The 26,114-nt window shown below is 46.4% G+C and overlaps 1 protein-coding gene across 1 annotated transcript in view; it reads left to right on the top strand.

Annotated features, from left to right (window-relative positions):
- LOC121571960 (RNA polymerase II subunit A C-terminal domain phosphatase) overlaps positions 1-26,114 on the top strand; it is a 106,353-nt gene that overhangs the window by 7,006 nt on the left and 73,233 nt on the right. Inside the window, exons 6-10 of the mRNA XM_045221984.1 lie at positions 6,983-7,073; positions 11,030-11,196; positions 12,425-13,504; positions 23,158-23,299; positions 23,390-23,614. Of these exons, the coding sequence (XP_045077919.1) occupies positions 6,983-7,073; positions 11,030-11,196; positions 12,425-13,504; positions 23,158-23,299; positions 23,390-23,614 (1,705 nt within the window). The remainder of the gene's footprint in view (positions 1-6,982; positions 7,074-11,029; positions 11,197-12,424; positions 13,505-23,157; positions 23,300-23,389; positions 23,615-26,114) is intronic.

Here is a 26,114-nt window from a genome sequence, read left to right as displayed (position 1 = left end):
CACCAGACAAGACTCCGGCAGTATGGGAGTGGGCTCCACGGACCTCTCCTCCGTGTCATACCGCCGAGACAGTGCGTCTGCCTTACCGTTCAGTGACCCAGGGATGTACGTGATCTTAAATACGAACCGGGTCAAAAACATATTCCACCGCGCCTGGCGAGGGTTCAGTCTCCTAGCTGCCCGGATGTACTCCAGGTTACGGTGGTCCGTCAAAATGAGGAAAGGGTGTTGAGCCCCCTCAAGCCAGTGCCTCCACACCTTTAGGGCCTGTACCACGGCTAACAGCTCCCTGTCCCCTACGTCATAACTTCGCTCCGCGGACTGAGGCTTCTTGGAATAAAAAGCACAGGGGCGGAGTTTAGGTGGCGTGCCGGACCGTTACGACAGCACGGCTCCTATACCGGCCTCTGACGCGTCCACCTCTACCTGAAATGGTAAAGAGGGATCCGGATGCGCCAGCACCGGAGCCGAGGTAAACAGGTCCTTCAGCCTCCCAAACGCCCTGTCCGCCTCGGCTGACCACTGCAAACGCACCGGACCCCCCTTCAAAAGAGGCGTTATGGGAGCTGCCACCTGTCCAAAAACCCGGATAAACCTCCGGTAGTAATTTGCAAACCCCCAAAACTGCTGCACCTCCTTCACAGTGGTTGGCGTTTGCCAATTACGCATCGGCTGACACCCGGTCTACCTCCATCTTCACCCCTGACGCAGACAACTGATAACCCAAAAGGAGACCGACTCCTGGAAAAACAGACACTTCTCTGCCTTGACATACAGGTCGTGCTCCAACAGCCTCCGCAACACTCGGCGCACCAGAGCCACATGCTCGACTTCGGGTAGACGAGTACACGAGAATGTCATCTATGTACACGACCACCCCCTGCCCCTGCATGTCCCTGAATATCTCATCCACGAATGATTGGAAAACTGAAGGAGCGTTCATCAACCCGTATGGCATGACAAGATACTCGTAATGGCCCGAGGTGGTACTAAAGGCTGTCTTCCATTCATCGCCCCCCTAATGCGCACCAAGTTGTACGCGCTCCTGAGATCTAATTTAGTGAAGAAACGCGCCCCGTGCAATGACTCCGTCATGGTCGCAATCAGCGGGAGTGGATAACTGTACTTCACCGTGATCTGATTGAGACTACGGTAATCAATGCACGGGCGTAACCCACCATCCTTTTTCTTCACAAAAAAGAAACTCGAGGACGCAGGGGAAGTGGAGGGCCGTATGTATCCTTGTCTCAGAGATTCATCTATGTAAGTCTCCATAGCTCTCTTCTCCTCCTGAGACAGAGGATACACATGGCTCCATGGGAGCGCAGCTCCTGCCTGGAGGTCTATCGCACAATCTCCCTGCCTATGGGGAGGCAACTGCGTCGCCCTCGACTTACTGAACACAATAGCCAAATCCCCATACTCAGGGGGAACGTGCAATGCGGGCACCTGGTTTGGACTCTTCACCGAGGTAGCACCTAAGGAAACGCCTAAACATCGACCCACACACTGGTCAGACCACTCCATCAGAGCCCTCTCCTGCCACGAAATAGACGGGTTATGGGTACTCAACCAGGGCATGCCCAGCACCACCGGATACGCAGGCGAGTCGATCAGAAATAGCTGGATCATCTCCTGATGACCCCCCTGCGCACACATCCTAAGTGGCGCCGTGACCTCCCTGATCAAGCCCGATCCCAACGGACGGCTATCTAGGGCATGAACGGGGAAGGGGACGTCAACAGGAAGAAGGGGAATCCCTAAATCTAAACAAAATTTCCTATCAACAAAATTCCCAGCCGCGCCTGAATCTACCAGCGCCTTATGCTGGGAATGAGGTGCCACCTGTGGAAAACGCACAGGTATACAGAAGTGCGCAACAGAGAGCTCTGGGTGAGTGGGGGCGCCTACTCACCTGGAAGGACTCCCCAGTGCGGGGCCTGTCGTCTTCTCCCCTAGGAGGCCATCCCCAGCACCTAGCCGCGGTGTGTCCTCCCCGACCACAGTTGGTGCAGGAGATGGACCCCCTCGTAAGCCGACCCCTCCTCTCTCTAGCGCCAGCGCCCCCAAGCTCCATGGGGCTCGGCTCGGAGGCGCTGGAGGGTGAAATGGACGGACCTCCCTCGGGACGTCCGCGGGTAGCCAGCAGGGTGTCCAGCCTGATGGACATGTCGACTAACTGGTCGAAAGAGAGGCTGGTGTCCCCGACAGGCCAGCTCCCGACGGACGTCCTCACGTAGACTACAGCGGTAGTGATCGATGAGGGCCCGCTCATTCCACCCTGCATCCGCCGCTAGAGTACGGAATTCCAACGCGAACTCCTGGGCACTCCTCTTCCCCTGCCGGAGGCAGAACAGAGCGCTCCCCCCGCCGCTTTCCCCTCCGGTGGATGGTCAAACACCGCCCTGAAGCGGCGGGAGAACTCAGCGTATATGATGGTGGTAGCGTCTATCCTCCTCCACTCGGCGTTGGCCCATTCTAACGCCTTGCCGGAAAGGCAGGAGATAAGGGCGGACACGCCTCGTGTCCCGAGGGCGCCGGGTGCACGGTGGCCAGGTAAAGCTCCACCTGGAGAAGGAAGCCCTGACACCCGGCAGCGGTCCCATCGTAGGCCCTCGGGAGCGAGAGTCGAATTCCTCTGGGTTCCGGAGCGGGAATGGGCTGACTTGCTGATGGTGATGGCAGGGAAGGTGGAGTTGGGGGTGTCCCTCGGGTCTCCCAGCGTTGGAGTGTGTTGATCACATCCTGCAGGGCGGTCCCGATCCGCAGGATCTGGTCATTCTGCTCCCGGACCCGATCCTCCAACGTCTCCTGTGCTGCTGCGGCTCCTGCTGATTCCATTCAGAATGGTGTGTGATTCTGTCAGTGTTTGCTGTAGGTGGGTGTGGTGTTGGAATCAGGCGCAGGACGCAGAAAATAAGTCCAAAAGACTTTAGTGAAGGCACAAACTAATACACGAGACAAAAGCCATGAGGCGAGAAACTCCGCACGCAGGCGTAAAACAAAAGGGCGCAATAAACATGTGCAAGTATACTCTCCATAACAGAGGAGAAAAGCTACAACGAGCAAACGGTATACTGTAGAGCAAATACACGACAGCGAAACAATCACACACAACACCTGACAAACACAACGAGAACTTATAGGACACTAATGACACTAAACGACAACAGGTGTACAATTCCAGACAAGACCAAACGAACATAGAAACATACAACGGTGGCAGCTAGTATTCCGGAGACGACGAACGCCGAAGCCTGCCCGAGCAAGGAAGAGAGGCAGCCTCGGCCGAAACCGTGACAACAGCCTTATTCTAAAATTGATTAAAATGTTTTTTTCCCTCATCAATCTACACACAATACCCCATAATGACAAAACAAAAACAGGTTTTTATAGATTTTTGCAAATGTATTAAATAAAAATGCTATTACATTTTACATAAGTATTCAGACCCTTTACTCAGTACTTTGTTGAAGCACCTTTGGCAGCGATTACAGCATCAAGTCTTCTTGGGTATGACGCTACAAGCTTGGCACACCTGTATTTGGGGAGTTTCTCCCATTCTTCTCTGCGGATCCTCTCAAGCTCTGTCAGGTTGGATGGGGAGCGTTGCTGCACAGCTATTGTCAGGTCTCTAGAGATTTTCGATTTGGTTCAAGTCCGGGCTCTGGCTGGCCCACTCAAGGACATTCAGAGACTTGTCCCGAAGCCACTCCTGCATTGTCTTGGCTGTGTGCTTAGGGTCGTTGTCCTGTTGGAAGGTGAACCTTCGCCCCAGTCTGAAGTCCTGAGTGCTCTGGAGCAGGTTTTCATCAAGGATCTCTCTGTACTTTGCTCCGTTCATCTTTGCCTCGATCCTGACTAGTATCCCAGTCCCTGCCGCTGAAAAACATCCCCACAGCATGATGCTGCCACCACCATGCTTCACCGTAGGGATGGTGCCAGGTTTCCTCCGCATTCAGGCCAAAGAGTTCAATCTTGGTTTCATCAGAACAGAGAATCTTGTTTCTCATGGTCTGAGGCCTTTAGGTGCCTTTTGGCAAACTCCAAGCGGGCTGTCATGTGCCTTTTACTGAGGCGTGGCTTCCGTCTGGCCACTCTACCGTAAAGGCCTGATTGGTGGAGTGCTGCAGAGATGGTTGTCCTTCTGGAAGATTCTCCCATCTCCACAGAGGAACTCGAGCTCTGTCAGAGTGACCAAGGACCTTCTCACCCGATTTCTCAGTTTGGCCAGGCAGCCAGCTCTAGGAAGAGTTCCAAACTTCTTCAATTTAAGAATGATGGAGGCCACTGTGTTCTTGGGGACCTTCAATGCTGCAGAAATGTTTTGGTACCCTTCCCCAGATCTGTGCATCGACACAATCCTGTCTTGGAGCTCTACGGACAATTCCTTCGACCTCATGGGTTGGTTTTTGCTCTGACATGCGCTGTCAACTGTGGGACCTTATATCGACATGTGTGCCTTTCCAAATCATGTCCAATCAATTGAATTTACCACAGGTGGACTCCAATCAAGTTGTAGAAACATCTCAAGGATGATCAATGGAAACAGGATGCACATGAGCTCCATTTCTTGTCTCATAGCAATTAGCAAAGGGTATGAATACTTATATAAATAAGGTATTTCTTTTTTTTTCTTCACTTTGTCAATATGAGGTGTTGTGTGTAGATTGCAGAGGATTATATATATTTTTTAATCCATTTTAGAATAAGGCTGTAATTTTAACAAAATGTGGGAAAAGTCAAGTGGTCTGAATACTTTCCTTAGGCACTGTAGCTGCTATTGTTCATAACGGTTTTTCTGTATAATGTCGAATTAAACTTTTTTTATACCTCATATCACACATTCACGAACTGAAAACATAACGTGTGTACAATTAATTGGTTCGAGAGGTCTGAAATATCACTTTCATTTGTATCTCATTAGAATCGTGGCAAAGTTGGTTCCTGTTTTACGTCTTTGGCTAAGTTTGCGTGGGTCAAACAAACACCCTAATGATTGGTTGACAAATAGTGCCTCTATGTAGTTGCAAGTCGGACAATTTTTTTAACCATAATACAACACACTTTGAAAGGCGGTCACCGACTTGAAAAAAGTGATCCGCTCGAACGTGCGCTATGTCTATGTAGGCACCTGAGCTGAGCCATGGGGCAATGTTTTGATCTGAAATCACCATCACCCACTAATTAATTTGTCATTTTTGCAGATTAAAAGTATTAGACCTAGTAATGTATCAGTGTTTATCTTAACATTTGATATTATATAGCACCACTTTGGATTTCACCCCCGTCTCATAATCAAATGGTTTAGACCGTTTGGAAGTTTTGACAGACTCTTAGTGAGCTTATCTTCCATGCAGAGCGGTTAGCAAAAAGTGACTCGTTATGAAATCATCAACTTTACCCTGTATATCGAAATAAATTCGAATGTAAGCCCCGATCAACATGTAGCCTACCTATAGCCAGATGAGTTGTCTCCGGTGGTAGCTTAGGTTACTTTTATTTCGGTAAAACACAATTTTCAACAGCGCATTTGATAAAAATAACAAATTTCATTGGTTGTCACTCAACTAATAAAGCCTAATATTGCGCAAGCCATTACAAACATTGGAATGTTAAAGGTGACGCGCAGATGTGCCAGATGAAGAATAATCCTACCTCTCGTTAGTCAGCGTGCAAAGCTGCGTACAGTTTGACAAGATATTGCCTGGGGTCGTTCGGCATGCAAACATTTTTCTAGATCAATGACTGTCAACATAATTACATTCTTAGTTCGACACAAAGGTGAGAGGTATTTTCGGAAGATGGAAAGAAGGTAATTTGAGCACAAAAATGTTTTGTGAACCGGCGATTCATAACGTTTGAATCGATTTTCTGACCGATGCATGCTACGTTTGGATCGGTTTTGGGTCCCCTCATACCGATGCACTCATATCTTAAACAGTTGAACATGTTGGTGTATCGTTACGTCCCTACTATATAGTGCACCAGAGCCATATGGGCCCTAGTGCACTATATAGGGAATAGGGTGCCATTTGGGACACCTCACTGGTGAAGATGACGCTTCTGGTCAGTTTACCAGCCTCTCACAGAGAATAATATAGCCACCTCATATTCAACCTTACTTTAAACCCAATCTCATTTTCCAGGAAGTTATAATGAAAGTTTGAGAATTTTATACATCTATTTATCGGCATTTTAGTTATAGAGATGAACATTGGCCCTTTAAAGTTTGGAAACGATATTTCGCAACCAATTAGAAGTTATTCTATAATGAATGTCAATGCTGAACGTTGGAAGCGAATTAATGTGTAATGTAGCACTTACAGTACCTCAGTCTGTGGAGCAGAGAGGTCACTGTGTGTCTGGCTGTTTGTTGTGTGCTTTAGTAGACACCTGCCCACCTGTCTGCTCTCTTTTCACTGTGGGTTAATAGCAGCCAGGTAACAAGGAATGTGTTGTGCAGTGGGGATGTAGCTGCTCCATCAAATCCAGTCTTTGATGTTCCTCCAGACACACATTATTCTACAGCTTTTAAAGAGGAACTGATAAGACCCAGCTTGCATTTAGTTCTCATCTCAAAGCCTTGATGTTTAAATGAAAGCCTACTGAGAGATGTCTCACACACACACCGACGCCTGCAATTTCATTTGAGTTAAAATTGAAGCTTTTGTGTAACAAAACAACATGAAAACCTCCCAGATAAAGAAAAAATAAGAATTTGCTCTAAATGTCTCAAAAGCTGTTAGCTTTGTTGTTGGACAGCTACTCTGTGTAGTGCCGGGGAGTAATGGAGATTGGCGGTTTGGCAAAACTGCACCTTCACTTTGCTGAATACATCCTGCTTTTTCACGGTGCTCTTTTAAATAGGATGTTTAATGCAGTCTAATGTAGTCTCTTTCTCGTGCTCTGTCCCTCTCTCTCATATAATTTATTTTTGTCCATTTTAAGATGTTTTTCTTGTGTGGTTCTGTGACTGTAGGCTTCCTGGACCCTGAGATGAAGCTGTTCTCTCACAGGATCCTGTCCAGAGACGAATGCATCGACCCCTTCTCCAAGACAGGGAACCTAAGGTGAGATCTGGGTCTCTGTCTGGCAGAGCTAGTAGCAGATACCGCTTTATGAAGCCCACGCATTACACTTTGACACACATACCAATAGCAATTTCAGCCAGGACATTTAAGAAGAATCTGTCCAATATGAAAAGGACATAGCTGATATGTAATCTTTAATTTAGACACTTTGACTTTACTACTGTCACTGTGGCGAGTGGGTAAACCGCCACTACCATCAGTCCTATTAGCCAATGTGCAATCACTTGAGAATAAACTGGATGATCTACGATCAAGACTATCCTACCAACGGGACATAAAAAAATTTAATATCTTATGATTCACCGAGTCGTGGCTGAACGACGACATGGATAATAAAGAGCTGGCTGGGTTTTCCGTGCATCGGCAGGACAGAGCTGCTACGTTGGCTAAGACGAGGGGGGTGTGTCTATTTGTCAATAACAGCTGGTGCACAATGTCTAATATTAAGGAAGTTTCAAGGTATTGCTCGCCTGAGGTAGAGTACCTCATGATAAACTGTAGACCACACTATCTACCGAGAGAGTTCTCATCTATATTATTCGTAGCCGTCTATTTAACACCACAAACCGATGCTGGCACTAGGACCACACTCAACGAGCTGTATAAGGCCAAAAGCAAACAAGAAAATGCTCATCCAGAAGCGGCACAACTAGTGGCCGGGGACTTTAATGCAAGCAATCTTAAATCTGATTTACCTCATTTCTACCAGCATGTCACATGTGCAACCAGAGGAGAAAAAAAACTCTAGACCACCTTTACTCCACACACAGAGACGCATACAAAGCTCTCCCTCACCCTCCATTTGGAAAATCTGACCATAACTCTATCCTCCTGACTCCTGCTTACAAGCAAAAACTAAAGCAGGAAGTACCAGTGTCTTGCTCAATACGGAAGTGGTCAGATGACGCAGATGCTACGCTACAGGACTGTTTTGCTAGCACAGACTGGAATATGTTCTGGGATTCATCCAATGGCATTGAGGAGTATACCACCTCAGTCACCGGCTTCATCAATAAGTGCATCGACGTTGTCGTCCCCACAGTGACCGTACGTATATATCCCGACCAGAAGCAATGGATTACAGGCAACATCCGCAACAAGCTAAAGGCTAGAGCTGCCGCTTTCAAGGAGCGGGACACTAATCCGGACGCTTATATGAAATCCCGCTATGCCCTCCGACGAACCATTTAACAGGCAAAGCATCAATACAGGACTAAGATTGAATCCTACTACACCGGCTCTGACGCTCGTCGGATGTGGCAGGGCTTGCAAACTATAACGGACTACAAAGGGAAGCACAGCTGCGAGCTGCCCAGTGACACGAGCCTACCAGACGAGCTAAATGACTTCTATGCACGCTTCGAGGCAAGCAACATTGAAGCATGCATGAGAGCACCAGCTGTTCCGGACGACTGTGTGATCACGCTTTCCGTAGACGATGTGAGCAAGACATTTTTAAATAGGTCAACATTCACAAGGCCGCGGGGCCAAACGGATTGCCATGACGTGTACTCAGAGCATGCGCGGACCAACTGGCAAGTGTCTTCACTGACATTTTCAACCTCTCCCTGACCGAGTCTGTAATACCAACATGTTTCAAGCAGACCACCATAGTCCCTGTGCCCAAGAAAGCAAAGGTAACCTGACTAAATTACTACCGCCCCGTAGCACTCACGTCGGTAGCCATGAAGTGCTTTGAAAGGCTGATCATGGCTCACATCAACACCATCATCCCGGAAACCCTAGACCCACTCCAATTCGCATACCGCCCCAACAGAACCACAGATGACACAATCTTGATGACACAAACACTGCCCTTTTCCACCTGCACAAAAGGAACACCTACGTGAGAATGCTATTCATTGACTACAGCTCAGCGTTCAACACCATAGTGCCCACAAATCTCATCACTAAGCTAAGGACCCTGGGACTAAACACCTCCCTCTGCAACTGGATCCTGGACTTCCTGACGGGCCGCCCCCAGGTGGTAAGGGTAGGCAACAACACATCTGCCACGCTGATCCTCCACACTGGGGCCCCTCAGGGGTGCGTGCTTAGTCCCCTCCTGTACTCCCTGTTCACCCACGACTGCGTGGCTAAGCATGACTCCAACACCATCATTAAAGTTTGTGTACATATAGGTAGGGTTAACTTACATGCCCTTAACGGATCCTGATCACTGACAATGATGAGACAGCCTATAGCGAGGAGGTCAGAGACCTGGCAGTGTGGTGCCAGGACAACAACCTTTCCCTCAATGTTAGAAAGACAAAGGAGCTGATCGTGGACTACAGGAAAAGGAGGGCTGAACAGGCCCCCATTTAACATAGACTGGGCTGTAGTGGAGTGGTTCGAGAGTTTCAAGTTCCTTGGTGTCCACATCACCAACAAATTATCATGGTCCAAACACACAAAGACAGTCGTGAAGAGGGCACGACAACACCTATTCCCCCTCAGGAGACTGAAAAGATTTGGCATGGGTCCCCAGATCCTCAAAGTTCTACAGCTACACTATCGAGAGCATCCTGACTGGTTGCATCACCGCCTGGTATGGCAACTGCTCGGCAAATGACCGCAAGGCGCTACAGAGGGTAGTGCGTATGGCCTAGTACATCACTGGGGCCAAGGTTCTTGCCATCCAGGACTTATATACTAGGTGGTGTCAGAGGAAGGCCCAAAAAATTGTCAGACTCCATTCACCCAAGTCCTAGACTGTTGTCTCTGCTACCGCACGGCAAGCGATACCATAGCGCCAAGTCTAGGTCCAAAAGGCTTCTATCCTCAAGCCATCAAGACTGCTGAACAATTAATCAAATGGCCACCCGGACTGTTTACATTTTTTTTTACACTGCTGCTACTCACTGTTTATTATCTATGCATAGTCACGTTACCCCTACCTACATGTACATATTACCTCGACTAACCTGTACCCCCGCTCATTGACTCGGTACTGGTACCCCCTTTATATAGCCTCGTTATTGTTATTTTATTGTTGCTTTTTATTTAATTTTTTACTTCAGTTTATATAGTAAATATTTTCTTAACTCTATTTCTTGAACAGCATTGTTGGTTAAGGGCTTGTAAGTAAGCATTTCACGGTAAGGTCTACACTTGTTGTATTCAGCGCATGTGACAAATAGAATTTGATTTAGAGAAAAGGCATTAATTCACTCAAGGGAGATATCCTGTGTAATTGGGAGAAATTGATTTCCGCTCAGCCACTACTGCTGAAGAATTCAACTGAGGGAATTCCTGTAATGATTGGAACTACTAGACCTTAGAGTTGATTAAAACCTGTTATCAGTCAAGTCATCTGAAGTCACTTTGTTGCCCCCACAGACAATACAGAACTGTAAAACTGAGCCATCCAGCTCTTGCATGACAGTGCTATAGATGAGCAGAGGGAATAGCCAATAGCCATGCAGTATTCCTTCTAATCAGTGACTCATGTCATAGAATGCCTGCTAGAACATCGTTCTCTTATTAAATAAAATTCCTAATGGTAGAAACTGTGGTTCTTGTATAGTTATGATGTTCAGATAATGATTGTTACAGACAGAATTAATTTCTACCCTGAAGGGATTCTGAGAGTCCATCCCAAATGGCACCCTATTCCCTTTATAGTGCACTACCTTTGACCAGGACCCATAGGGAATAGGGTTCCATTTGGGACGCAGGACTGGGTAATGATGGAGAGAGGGCATAGCATTGTGCTTTGTTACTGTGGGACTTTGTTATTCCCTAAAGGCACACTGCCTAGGGAGTTACGTGTGGAAGAGGAGAGGGAGTGCCAGTTTCACTTATATTTAACTCTCTCTTTCTGTCTTGCTCTTTTTCTATCTTTACTCTTTCTCCCCTTCTCTTTATCTCTTCCCCTCTCTTTATCGCTCCGCCTCTATCTCTTTATCGCTCTCTCTTTTCTATCTACCCCTCAGGAATCTGTTCCCGTGTGGTGACTCGATGGTATGTATTATAGATGATCGGGAGGACGTGTGGAAGTTTGCTCCCAACCTGATCACTGTGAAGAAGTACATCTACTTCCAGGGCACAGGAGACATCAATGCCCCGCCCGGGTCTAAAGAGGCTCAGCAGGGAAGGAAAGGTACCGTATACAGGGTCTGAAGACAATGAACTTAACTTAACATAGCACAGTGGGCACTGTTTTGAAGTGGTCAATACATGAAGCACGGTGATCTATTAAATCAACCCTTTGGCTTAGAAAAACAAGCCCTCTGAAAAACAAAGTCCTCACTCCCTTATAAGGGCATTCAGTGTTTTGTCAGCGTTACACTAAAGAAAAAAAACACTACATTCTAAAAACCCTCTCATGACCAAAATTCAGGGAGGGAGTGGTTTGATGATTACTTAATGGATATGATCTCATCCTGGTACTCTGGCTGCAAATGGAGTCTCACTGTTTTGATTTCATTTGCATCAACCGATGCACCACTCTCCTGTGTGGTAGACTGCAGCTCCGCAGTGGGACGGTGAAGCTTTTAAGGGAAATGGTTGTGATATGTAAATGTTATGATCCTCTCAACACCGAGGTGAGAGGCAGGGAGGTGACTGGGGAAACTTGGGGACCTCTCTGTGAAAATACGGTCAGAGTTTAACTTTAGAACCTTTAGAACAGTGTCAGGCAAATTATCATACCCAAAGGCCAGGGTTCAGCAGAATTAATCAATCTGAACTGTGATAAAGATAGAATTAGAGCGACCAAGCCTTAACAGCACCTAATCATCATCAACACTGTATTCATAATCAGACACCAAGCCTGGGTAGCCATAATGAGATGGGTTTATCAGAACCGTGATTACCCTCTCAGGCTTAGTCTCAGGAGGGGGTGGGTTCTTTTCTCAGAGAGTCTTTCACAGAGGATCGTTTTTTTGATTAGCAGTAGAGACAAACAGGACAAGCCACAAATGAGGGAGAGTGCTTCTATGGGCTCCCAGGAGAGAATGACACACACAGGCTGTTAGATCAATTAGGGAAGTGCTGCTGTTTTCCGTGACATCACATGGACAGCTGACAGATCCAGTGATGGGCATTTTTATGTATTCCTAATAGTGTGTAGATTACTGAGTGGATAAAGTGCTATGGAGAACATTGTGCTCTTTTTGAGGCATGCAGTTCAACCATAGTTTAAACAGACAATGTTTTCAACGCTGATTCAGTGCCTCAGTGGCCACAGGTCAACTTGCCTTCATTCAGTTACACCTCCAAAACAACTTCAGTGAAATGTATTCTAGTCTAGTGATTTAAGTGACAAAATGTCAGTGCATGTGTTTTAATGTGCTAACGGGTCTGCCTGTGATGTTGCTTTACCCCAGCCGGCAGCCAGGCCAGCCGACCAGCAGAGGCCTCGGAACCAGCAGTAACGTCAGGGTCTTCTGGGAGGTCGTCTGCATCAGAGGAGCAGAGTAACGGTCTTAAGAAACAACGGGCAAAAGACCACAACAACGGAGGGAGGGAGGAGTCAACAGCTCCCTCAGCCACTCAGGAAGCAGCAGCCAATGAACGGACTCAACCGGACGGGGGTGAGGCTGTGGAGGAGGGGCGGGGTCAGGGCGAGGGTGCCGAGGCCAGCACGGCAGCACAGGTGAGCCACAGGACGAGTGTGGAAGAGGAGGGGGAGGATGGCAGCAGGACAGTGGGCTCAGGGGAGGAAGCTCCCCCTCCTCCATCCTCCACTCCTCCAGACCTCCATGAGCCCAACAGCAACCTTGACTTTGACCTGTCCAGCGACTCTGACTCTGTTAGGGGTAAACCCCCCTCATCAGACAGCGAGGGGGAGTCCAGCCAGACCAGGAAGTCCAAACCGGAAGGGGCGGAGCAGGTGGCAGTAGAGGAGCCATCAGGCGGGGCTGGAGGAAAGGAGGAGGGGGATATTAAGGAGAAGAGCACTGGGGAGAACAGCTCAGAGGGAGTAGGGGAGAAGTCAGGGCTTGTCCTCCCTCCAGATCCGGAGCAGGAGAATGGGCGCTCAGAACGGAGGGAGGCTGAGACAGAGTCCCAGAACAGTGAACAGTCAGGAGTCACAATGGAGGAGGAGTCTCTGGACCCGAGCATGGAGGAGGAGGAAGAGGAGGAGTTGGACAAGGATGACCACCTCATCTACCTAGAAGAGGTGTTGGAACGTATCCATGGAGAATACTACGCCCGCTACGACGCCTTCCTCAGGAAGGAATGCCCAGAGACGCCTGATATCAGGAAGATCGTCCCGGAGCTGAAGGCCCGGAGCCTGGAGGGCACCACCATTGTGTTCTCTGGGCTGTACCCCACCAACTACCCCATGGAGAGAACCAGGGAGAACTACCACGCCAAGGCCCTGGGAGCAAAGCTAGGCAAGGGCCTCCTGCTCAGCTCTAAAGACCCAGGCAGAACCACGCACCTCATTGCTGCTAGAGCAGGTGAGTTACTACATACATTGCCTTCATAAAGTATTCACACCCCCTTTTTCCACATTTTGTTGTGTTACAGCCTGAATTTAAAATGGATTAAATTGAGATTTTGTGTCACTGACCTATACACAATACCCCATAATGTCAAAGTGGAATTATGTTTTTAGACGTTTTTACAAATTAATTAAAAACGAAAAGCTGAAATGTGTTGAGTCAGTAAGTCATCAACCCCTTTGTTATGGCAAGCATAAATAAGTTCAGGAGTAAAAATGTGCTTAACAAATCACATAATAAGTTGCATGGACTCACTCTGTGTGCAATAATAGTGTTTAACATGATTTTTGAATGACTTCCTCATCTCTGTACCCCACACAAAGAATTATCTGGAAGTTCCCTCAGTCAAGCAGTGAATTTCCAACACAGATTCAACCACAAAGACCAGGGATGTTTTCCAATGCCTCACAAAGGTCATCTTGGGTATTTTTTTTTGCAGACATTTGAATATCCCTTTGAGCATGGTGAAGTTATTAATTACACTTTGGGTGGTGTATCAATACACTCAGTCACTACAAAGATACAGGCGTTCTCCATCTTCTTTTTAAGTAGGGAACCGATTTGTTTTCAGTACTTTTATTTCCAATGACTGATCAAAACTGGATTTCTCATGGTTCTCTCTTGTCCCTCTGCAGTAGACATATGGTGAGGAGTATGTTAGGAACATCTAATCGCAATAAAATCACAATACATATGGAATCGTAATACTTATCGTATCAGCACCAAAGTATCGTGATAATATCGTATCGTGAGGTCCCTGGCAATTCCCAGCCCTACTGTTTATGCGATTGTTAATGGAAGTCTGAGTGGTGAGGTTAAACCATGGGCGGAACACCACACAGATGGATGAAATAATTAGTCTGAAACATGCTGAATGTCTGTCAACAGAGGAGGTCAGGTTACCGTCAACACAGGGAGAATCTCAATTGCCTACCCCTCGTGTCTTCGTTCCTCACCTCCTTCTCAAAGCCCATTGGAGGAGAAGGTCAGAGAGGAGGGATTTTCTGGATCTTCCCCATAGCCTGTTGATCCAGCAGGTCAGAGCAGCACTACAGCACTTGTCAGACTCATTACGTCCATAATGACATGACGATCACCTCTCAAACGCATCAGTCTGACCCCGGTTAACGCCTCAAACACATAAGAGCCCGTCTCCCTGGTCCATAATCCTCTCAATCACATCAACCATCCCGTTTTACCGGTTTCCGGTTCACTGGTCCAGGTCATTTCGAACATCTGTTTATGCGGTTGTTAATTGCTCATTTGGCAGAATAAAACAGTTGGCTCATTCCCAATCATTATCAGATACTGACTGGACTACTGAGAGAGAGAGGACCTGTGTACTCTCTGCCAGGGTTTTAGGGCTCTACTTCGTTGGGTTCTGAGACCAAACAAGAGAAGAGCAAAAAAAGCACACAAAAAAACAGCATGTTTGTCTTTGTTAGGAAACATCAGGAAGAAGAGCGTAGTATAACGGTTGTTGCTGACTGAGTCAAATCTCAATTAAAGAAGGCAACAGTAAACATGCCATCCCCCACTAATGATGCAGCGCCGCCCTTAGGCCAATTGAGATTGTGTGTGACTAACACATTTCAGTTAATTACTATAGGTCCCAACTTGGGCCAATCAGTGTAGTTTTGTTCATGCCGGATCTCTATTGCAAGACGCATCATTCTCCCAAGTTTTGTCAAATTAAAGGCAGGTGCTGTCTGAGATACAGTGCCTTCTGAAAGTATTCAGACCCCTTTTTCCACATTTTGTTACATTACAGCCTTATTCTAAAATGGGTTTAAATAAAAAACAATCCTCAGCAATCTACACACAATACCCCATAATGACGACACGAAAACAGGTTTTTAGATTTTTTTTGCAAATGTATTAAAAATAAAAAACATACCTTATTTACATAAGTATTCAGACCCTTTGCTATGAGATTTGAAATTGAGCTCAGGTGCATCCTGTTTCCATTGATAATCCTTGAGATGTTTCTACAACTTGGAGTCCACCTAAATTCAATTGATTGGACATGATTTGGAAAGGCACACACCTGTCTATATAAGGTTCCACAGTTGACAGTGCATGTCAGAGCAAAAACCAAGCCATGAGGTCGAATGAATTGTCTGTAGAGCTCAGAGACAAGATTGTGTCAAGGCACAGATCTGGGGAAGCTTTCCAAAACATTTCTGCAGCATTGAAGTTCCCCAAGAACACAGTGGCCTCCATCATTCTTAAATGGAAGAAGTTTGGAACCACCAAGACCCTTCCTAGAGCTGGCTGCTCGGCCAAACTGAGCAATCGGGGGAGAAGGGCCTTGGTCAGGGAGGTGACCAACAACCCGATGGTCACTCTGACAGCGCTCTTGAGTTCCTCTGTTGAGATGGGAGAACCTTCCAGAAGGACAACCATCTTTGCAGCACTCCAACAATCAGGCATTTACGGTAGAGTGGCCAGACGGAAGCCACTCCTCAGTAAAAGGCACATGACAGCCCACTCGGAGTTTGCCAAAAGGCACCTAAAGGCCTCAGACTCTCTGGTCTGATGAAACCAAGATTGAACTCTTTGGCCTGAATGCCAAGCGTCACGTCTGGAGGAAACCTGGCACCATCCCTACTGTGAACCGTGGTGGCAGCATCATGCTGTGGAGATGTTTTTCAGTGGCAGGGACTGGGATACTAGTCAGGATCGAGGCAAAAATGAAAGGAGCAAAGTACAGAGATCCTTGATAAAAACCTGCCCAGAGTGCTCAGGAACTCAGACTGGGGCGAAGGTTCACCTTCCAACAGGACAACGACCCTAAGCACACAGCCAAGACAATGCAGGAGGGGCTTCGGGACAAGTCTCTGAATGTCCTTGAGTGGCCCAGCCAGAGCCCGGACTTGAACCCGATCGAACATCCTATAGAGAGACCTGAAAATAGCTGTGCAGCAACGCTCCCCATCCAATCTGACAGAGCTTGAGAGGATCTGCAGAGAAGAATGGGAGAAACTCCCCAAATACAGGTGTGCCAAGCTTGTGTCATACCCATAAAGAATCGATGCTGTAATCGCTGCCAAAGGTGCTTCAACAAAGTACTGAGTAAAGGGTCTGAATACTTTTGATACATTTGCAAAAAATTATAGAAACCTGTTTTTGCTTTGTCATTATGGGGTATTGTTTGTAAATTGATGAGGAAGGAAAAACAATGTAATACATTTTAGAATAAGGCGAAAATGTGGAAAATGTCAAGGGGTCTGAATACTTTCCGAAGGCTCTATCTCGTGTGACTATCATACGAACGTACTAACTGACAGACAGGTCCTCTGTCCCCTCCCCAATTTCATCGTGGGGGACAATCATTGAATGTATTTGATCCATCAACATACTAGACCACAGGTAGGCAACCCTGGTCCTGGATTGCCGCAGGCACTTCATGTTTTTGATTTAACTAGCCTGGAAGACCAGGTGTGTTGAATTTAGGCAATCATTGAGCTGATCAATTATCTCAGTTGGTCAGGTGTGGTGCCTCGTTGGAACAAAATCCTGCAGTACCTGCGGCACTCCAGGAACAGTGTTGCCTGCCCCCGTACTAGACGATTGTTCCCATCAGGCATGGATGCTTACATTGATTCAAACATGGATCCTGAACTGCTCTGACTGAAAAACAGAAACGAAAAAATATTTTAAAAAGGAAATAGTAAGCATGTCGTCCCTCACGCATGATGCAGCGCATTGTTTTAGGTACTAGTCTGGAAAATATTGCGTTGAGAGACCTTTGTCCATAGATGCCACATTTTAAATGGTAGAAAATCCATCATGGCGGACCTTATGGGTCCCTGAGGCAAATGTATTCCTTGTGAGGAGCGGGACCTACACTACATAGCCAAAAGTATGTAGACACCTGCTCGTCGAACATCTCATTCCAAAATCATGGCCATTAATATGGAGTTGGTCCCCCCTTTACTGCTATAACAGCCTCCACTCTTCTGGGAAGGCTTTCCACTAGATGTTGGAACATTGCTTCGGGGACTTGGTTTAATTCAGCCACGAGCATTAGTGAGGTTAGGCACTGATGTTGAGCGATTAGGCTTGGCTTGCTGTCAGTGTTCCAATTCATCCCAAAGGTGCTCGATGGGGTTGAGGTAAGGGCTATGTGCAGGCCAGTCACGTTCTTCCACACTGATCTCAACAAAACATTTCTGTATGGACCTTGCTTTGTGCACGGGGGCATTGTCATGCCGAAACAGGAAAGAGCCTTCCCCAAACTGTTGCCACAAAGTTGGAAACACAGAATAATCTAGAATGTCATTGTATAGCTGTATCGTTAAGATTTCCCTTCACTGGAACTAAGGGGCCTAGCCCGAACCATGAAAAACATCCCCAGACCAGTATTCCTCCTCCACCAAACTTTACAGTTGGCACTATGCATTGGGGCAGGTAGCGTTCTCCTGGCAGGCATCCGCCAAATTCGTCCGTCAGACTGCCAGATGGTGAAGTGTGATTCATCACTCCAGAGAACGCGTTTTCACTGCTCGAGAGTCCAATGGCAGCAAGCTTTACACCACTCCAGCCGACGCTTGGCATTGCGCATGGTGATCTTAGGCATGTGTGCGGCTGCTTGGCCATGGAAACCCATTTCATGAAGTTCTTGTGCTGACGTTGCTTCCAGAGGCAGTTTGGAACTCGGTAGTGAGTGTTGCAACCGAGGACAGACTGTTTTTACGCGCTTCAGCACTCGGCGGTCCCGTTCTGTGAGCTTGTGTGGCCTACCAGTTCGCGGCTGAGCGGTTGTTTCTCCTAGACGTTTACACTTTACAATAAGAACACTTACAGTTGACCGGGGCAGGTCTAGCAGGGCAGAAATTTGATGAACTGACTTGTTGGAAAGGTGGCATTCTATAACGGTGCCACGTTGAAAGTCACTGAGCTCAATGTTTGTCTCTGGAGATTGCATGGCTGTGTGCTCTGTTTTATACACCTGTCAGCAACGGGTGTGGCTGAAATAGCCAAATCCACTCATTTGAAGGGGTGTCCACATCCTTTTGGCCATGTAGTGTATGTACCGAATTTCATGACTAGGTCAGATGGGGTAAGGGGCATGACCTTTCAAAGTTAGCATTTTCATTCTCTTGTTATAGTGCCACAATGTGTAATTTTGTAAAGGCCGGATCTATGGCAAAATCGGGCCAGTGCTGTCTGAAATATCGCGTATGACAAACATACGAACGTACCAATGTACTAACCTACTGAGACAGATCCACAGTAGGGGACAATTATGGTTGGAATCTATTTCAACACAATGTTCCATTATGGTATCAGGTTTCTAATGGGGAAGGCAAGGCTCTGTTGATGACGACCATGGATATGTCCCAAATGGCACCCTATTCCCTTTATAGTACACTACTTTTGACCAGAGCCCTATGGGCCCATTTGGGACGAAACAGGCTGGAAAAGGAGAATAGAAAATGGAACTTCTAACTGTTCCAGTGACAACTGATCGACACATTCAACCTCAACATCTAGCAGAGAGAAAGGTTTAATGTGATGGTGAAGTGATAGCTACTATGATGATTTCTCTCTGTTCATCTCTATTAGCCTTTTAAACAGGCTAGAATACTCTCTTCTCCATCACTGTAAATCTAGATTATGACGTCTCTCTAGAGAGCTAAACCATCATGAATATTAGATCTACTTAAGTGATGAAACCAGAGAGCCATATAACCTACAGTACATATTCTGTCATTAATTTAATCCATTAAAGAAATCCAAATAGAGAATAGCTTAAGCTGTTTCCGAAGTGCTTTTCTCAGCTTTAGCATATTCTGGTCCCTAATGGGTATAGATACTATCGTGCTAGCCTCTTAGAGATATTAAACTGTCATTTTGATTGTAAAATGGATTCTAGTGAAACAGATCATCAGACTCAGGGTCTTGGGCTATTGAATCTGTACATGGCTAGTTATGGCTTGCACAGTGTGGACCACAGTGACCAAGTAAGCTGGACAATTTACCAGGTGTTACTGATTTGATGAACACGTACAACTATAAGACAGACACCACTAGCTTGTCGCTGTTCCATTAAAATCCTGTCGCTGTATAGACGTGGTTTCAATTTGGTCTCGCTAAGCACTTTGCTGGCGTTCAATCAAATGGCACAATCAAAGTTCATACTGACTAAAATGAGGTCTGGTTTGAATTGCTAACATGACCCAGCCTTCTAAAGATGGAAGACCATTACCAGTGTTCACTTTTCCATTTCAATTCTAAAGGTGTGAAGAAGCACCTCACAAAGCAAGGTCCATACAGAAATGGTTTGGTGAGATCGGTGTGGAAGAACGTGACTGGCCTGCACAAGACAAGCATGGTTGGACAATCAATACAACTGTGTTCTTTAGATTATCCTGTAACATTCATGAACTTTATGATGGGAGACTGGTTTCACATGTCTAGTATGCAGGGAGGTAGAGGGGCAGATAGCCCCTTTCAGTCCCATTTTAAACGTAACTCACATAGGCACCTCTCTTCAGCCGTTACAGAGACACGTGGACAACCGTTCTCTGCAGGTCTGAGAGACGCAGGCTTTATGGAGCTAGCTTACCTCCTGACTCTCCAAGTACCTTCTTCCTGCTCTTGCAAACCCATTGACTTCAATGATGCTACTCTGAAAGAGGAGCAGGGAAGAAAGATCTGGCTTTCCCTTTGGTCTTTCAGAGTAGCATCATTTTAGTCAATTAGGCTGACTGGTTGGCTGTCTGACTGGAAGGCACAACAATAGCCCAGCATGATGTTGTTTCTCATCCAATCCAACGTGCCCTCAGACAGCAGGCAGCGTTGTCGTGGAACTGGCTCTCTCAGAGCGGCACTTTGCAATCAACGGTCTGTGGGGGCTCAACGGGGTCTGTACGTCAGAACCGGGAAAAAATCAACCACAGAGAAAAGGAGAATGGGAGAGAGAAGGAGCACTTACGGCACAGCAGCATACAGGGTCCCACTTCATGTGAAGAGGAACTGTTAAGAAGCAGCCATTGTGTGGGCTGTCAGTACAAGAGGATGAGAGTATGTCATTCATTGTACTGGGATTTATATAAATTAGCATCTTGATTAGGTGATTGGTTATTTAATTGCATCTTAAGACGAGTCTGGTGGTCAATGGTCAAGACCACCATGCCGTGAAACACCACAGTCCTGAGTCTCCCCTGTTCTCTCAGCATCTCATTTTTTTTCTCGCTCAAGTGGACAAAGCCACAGGGACAGTATGTCAGCACTGTAGACAGCAGTGAGATTAAGAGCCTTCACGTGGTTGTTCCTCTCCATCACGCTGACACGCGGCTGATCAATACCTGTCTGTCTGAATAACCTACATGTCTGTCTCCTCTGGAGAGAGGGGGCAGCTGATTCACCACTAAGGTAGAGCATGGAGGCAGACAGGGCTGGGAGGCAGACAGGGCTGGGAGGCAGACAGGGCTGGGAGGCAGGGAAGGGTGCTCTGGAGCAGGCAGCTGAGAGCACGCACAGCATGAATAGAAAAGTCCTGCTGGTGGCCTGTGGGAAATGGTTTCTTTGTAGTGATTTAAAAGTAGAAGGGGGGGGGGGGTCTCACTTGGGATGATTGTCTTGAAGGTCTATGTCCCTAGAGTTGGAAAATGTTTGATAGTAGTGCAGCAATGGCAGCTTTCTCTGTGTTATCACTCTTTCTTTCATTCCTCCATCCGATTCATTTTTCCCATAGGGATATTCCCATATGCCAAACAATGTCAGTATGCAACAAGTACTTGCGCTCTTACAGTGCCTTCAGAGTATTCACCACCTTTACTTTTTCCACATTTTGTTGTTACAGCCTGAATTTAATTGTTTCACTGATCTACACACAATAACCCATAATGTCAAAGTGGAATTATGTTTTTAAAATGAAAAGCTGAAATGTCTTGAGTCAATAAGTATTCAACCCCTTTGTTATGGCAAGCCTAAAGTTCAGAAGTAAAAGTGTGCTTAACAAATCACATAATAAGTTGCATGGACTCATTCCGTGTTCAATAATATTGGTTAACATGATTTTTGAGTAACTACCCCATCTCTGTACCCCACACATACAATTATCTGTAAGGTCCCTCAATTGAGTAGTGAATTTCAAGAACCGATTCAACCACAAAGACCAGTGAAAGAAGGGCACCTATTAGTAGATGTATAAAAATATACAAGGCAGACTCTGAATATCCCTTGGTGAAGTTGGTGAAGTTACTAATTAGGCTTTGGATGGTGTATCAATACACCCAGTCACTACAAAGATAGAGGCATCATTCCTAACTCAGTTGCCGGAGAGGAAGGAAACTGTTCAGGGATTTCACCATGAAGCCAATAGTGATTTTAAAACAGAGTTTAATGGTTGTGATATGAGAACTAAAGATGGATCAATAACATTGTAGTTACTCCACAATACTAACCTAAAGTGAAATAGAAGGGAGCCTGTACAGAATAAAATATTCTAAAACATGCATCCTGTTTGCAACAAGGTACTTAAGTAATACTTGTCCTGAATACAAAGTGTTATGTTTGGGGCAAATCCTAGAGGATAACCTAGTTCAATCTGCTTTCCAATAGACACTGGGAGACTAATTCACCTTTCAGCATGACAATAAACAAAAACACAAGGCCAGATCTACACTGGAGTTGCTTACCAAGACGACATTGAATGTTCCTGAGTGGCCAAGTTACACTTGTCAAACAACGTTTAAAATGTATCAGGGCTTCCTTTTAAAAGCAATTTATACAGGAAATTCTGATATGTCAAAGTTATGTTGACCTGAACATTCCAGAAATGTCTGATTTGATAGCTGTGAATATAAGCTTTCCAATTATATATGATTTAAAGGGTATACGTGAGCAGTAACTTGTATACTGACATTGTTTGTCATATTGTAAAATCCCTACGGTGAAAAATGAATGGGATGAAAGAGTGATAACAGAGAAAGCATTGGCAGTCAGATCATATTCAGAGGATTTGTTTGTCTGGCCACTGTTGCTATGCAGTCTCAGGGCTGACCTCTTGTTGTTGATCCCTGGCTTCTAGCTAGCTACACGGTCGGAACAGAACAAGCCAGTTTCAGTTTCAGACACACCAGATCAATATGGCCGCCAAAAATGAAAGGCTAATGATGTGCAGAGCAAGGTCAGTACTTGTCGCCGTGAGATGGGCTAACCTTGTGTTAATTAGGTACGGTGCTCTGATGAGGTATGCTGCTGCTCTGAGATGCAGGTCTCTGTCTCTGTGTGTCAGACATCAATAGCCCCAAGTCAAGTGGAAATAGCTGCTCCCAACCCTCGTCAGAACTGACATAATGCCAATAAAACAGAAACTGATTGTCAATGGAACCTAATGGATTGGTGAAAAATGAAATGCTTCAGGGCAATTGGTAATTGGCTTTGAATGTATGATTGAGCCTACACCCTGAAAGTTGGTTTTAACAATTAAAACCAACTTTCATTGTCATCCGAGAGTTGCTGGATATTTCTCTCTTCAATTTGCTCCTTTGTTTATGCAGCTTGGTTGTTAAGCGTGGTATCTAACGACAGACCGTATTAATTCTTCCTCTTGATTTAATGACTGATCCTTGCTCTCCCCGTCTCTCTACCAGGTACAGAGAAGGTGCATCAGGCCCAAGGCTGTAAACATCTCCATGTGGTGAATCCTGACTGGCTGTGGGGATGTCTGGAGCGCTGGGAAAGGGTGGATGAATCACTGTATCCACTGAAGGAGGACTGCACCAAGACCCAACGGTATACACAAACACACACAAAGTCACAACAGTACACATACACTCACACACTTGCACATTTATCTGATGGTGTTTCTCTGTCTGTCTTTAGGAGCAACAGCCCAGCCACGTTCCCTGACCACCAAGGGTCCTTCCAGAACCCCCTGTTCCCCAACGCCCCCCTCCACCACCACCGCCCCCCTCCAGCTGCCCCTGAGGTGCGGACGTACGACCCGGTCACGGGGAAGCTGATTCGCCGCGGGCCTCAGGCCGCCAGACCACAATCTTACCTCCAGGCCTCCATGTCTGCTGCCCACGGCGACCAGACCTCCCTCAGGTACTGACCTGGCTATTCAACTGTGTTCACAACTGTGTGTGACATGTACTTTTTGACTTTGTAACAATGTGCACACATCAGCCATGGTGATCACACATGGTGATGGATGACATTCAGATCTGTTCTCTTCTTCTGTGGCGCTCCATCAGATGTATTGATATCTGGGATCGATGGTTGGCTTTTCAGTGCTTCTAAGTAGCTAGTAAGCAGCTCTTCCTAAGTCTTCTTGCCCCCCCTCATACCTAGATGAGCAAGGACACCGGGTCTCGTACCAGTTAGAATGTTCTGCAACGCAGCTTGTGTCTGACCTGTCTTTCCTGTTTCTTTGCTCTGATGGCTGCTATAGGGTGGCAGGTAGCCTAGCGGTTAAGAGCAAATCCCTGAGCCGGCTAGGTGAAAATTCTGTCTATCCACTTGAGCAAGGCACTTAACCTTAATTGCTCCTGTAAGTCGCTCTGGATAAGAGCGCCTGCTAAATGACGACTGTAATGGAAATGTATTACCTCACCTTTTAGTATTAGCCGGCCCTGTAGACAGAAGAGCACTGAAAACTCTGGCAATGCTTACAGCTGTAACATAGAGAACAGTGTCTGGCATGTTAATCATATTTCTATTAGGAGGCCAGAGACCACCTGTCTGTCTAGCAGCAGAGTAGCAGTCGTTTACGCTGCAAGGCGGCTCCCCGACTGACCCTGCTCCCTCTGAGCTCTGACCCATTCATTTAGAGTTGTGTCGAAAGTGAGAATATATTGTCTGCTAGAGGGAGAAGTGCCTGTTCAGCACTGCAACTCTGGAGATGTATGTATTGAATGTATATTTATATATATATATCTAATGCCCTGGTCTCAGAGGCCTATATGCTGTATTTGCTCTTTCCCTTCTTTTGCCAAATTGGATTTTCTCCTAGACTCCATCTATACATTACATTAATCTCAGGCTCTAAATAATAATCTGAGCGTCGTAAAGTCATGCGGGCGTTGGCAGCTTTGGGATTGTTCTCCTGGAATGAAATGATTAGCCGATTTGCTGCTGGAGTTTCTGCCTGTTCACTCTGTTCTACAGCTAGAGGTGAAGATGAATTAGCATGTTAATGCTGGAATGGAGGCGACAAAAAACAAAATAAAACACTGGGGCTGTGATGAATGTGAAGGCAAAAGGCTCATTAGTCAGCAAGCCGCTACAATAAGTTCTAGTTGTATTAACTGATTTTTACTTCCAAGTCCTACGTAAAGGGTTTATTACTTGCGGTGTTTGCATGTATTACTGTTTTCAGTAGTGTAGGTAGCTTCTTTAACCATAGTTTGTCGAGATTCAATCTGTCTCACTTTAGAAAACCCTCTGTCCTTCCTATGTGAGTCACCTAAAGCATCCCTGTCACCTCAATTGCCAGGTACAAAATAGTTAACATCTTAGGCTTGATGGTTAAAAAGCTTCCTTTTGAGCTGGCTCCAATTGTTGTGAAAGTGTTTAATCACTAAATTGGCTGGCATCTGTTTACTGCACGGTCTCTGCCAGTGGCTCCCTAACTTTCTGCTTTGAGCCAGATACACTATATATACAAAAGTATGTGGACACCCCATCAAATTAGTGGATTTGGCTATTTCAGCCACCCCCGTTGCTGACAGGTGTATAAAATCGAGCACACAGCCATGTAATCTCCATAGACAAACATTGGCAGTAGAATGGCCTTCAACGTGGCATAGGATGCCATCTTTCCAACAAGTCAGTTTGTCAAATTTCTGCCCTGCTAGAGCTGCCCCGGTCAACTGTAAGTGCTTTTATTGTGAATTGGAAACGTCTAGGAGCAACAACGGCTCAGCTGTGAAGTAGTAGGCCACACAAGCTCACAGAACGGGACCGCCAAGTGCTGAAGCGTGTTGCACGTAAAAATTGTCTGTACTCGGTTGTAACACTCAATACAGAGTTCCAAACTGCCTCTGGAAGCAACGTCAGGACAACAGCTGTTTGTCGGGAGCTTCATGAAATGGGTTTCCATGGCCGAGCAGCCGCACACAAACCTAAGATCACCATGCACAATGCCAAGTGTCGGCTGGAGTGATGTAAAGCTCGCGCCATAGGACTCTGGAGCAGTGGAAACATGTTCTCTGGATTGATTAATCATGGTTCACCATCTGGCAGTCCGACGGATGAGTCTGGGTTTGGCGGATGCCAGGATGAGTCTGGGTTTGGCGGATGCCAGGATGAGTCTGGGTTTGGCGGATGCATAGTGCCAACTGTAAAGTTTTGGTGAAGGAGGAATAATGGTCTGGGGCTGTTTTTCATGTTTCGGGCTAGGTCTCTTAGTTCCAGTGAAGGGAAATCTTAACGCTATAGCATACAATTACATTCTAGACGATTCTGTGCTTGTGGCAATGGTTTGGGGAAGGCCCTTTCCTGTTTCAGCATGACAATGCCCCAGTGCACAAAGCGATGTCCATACAGAAATGGTTTGTTGGTTGGTGTGGAAGAACTTGACTAGGCCTGCACAGAGCCCTTACCT

Source organism: Coregonus clupeaformis, chromosome 8, assembly GCF_020615455.1.
Source record: "Coregonus clupeaformis isolate EN_2021a chromosome 8, ASM2061545v1, whole genome shotgun sequence".
In the NCBI taxonomy this organism is placed as follows: domain Eukaryota; kingdom Metazoa; phylum Chordata; class Actinopteri; order Salmoniformes; family Salmonidae; genus Coregonus; species Coregonus clupeaformis.
The sequence above is the reverse complement of the archived record's forward strand: the minus strand, read 5'-3'. Positions and strand labels throughout refer to the sequence as shown.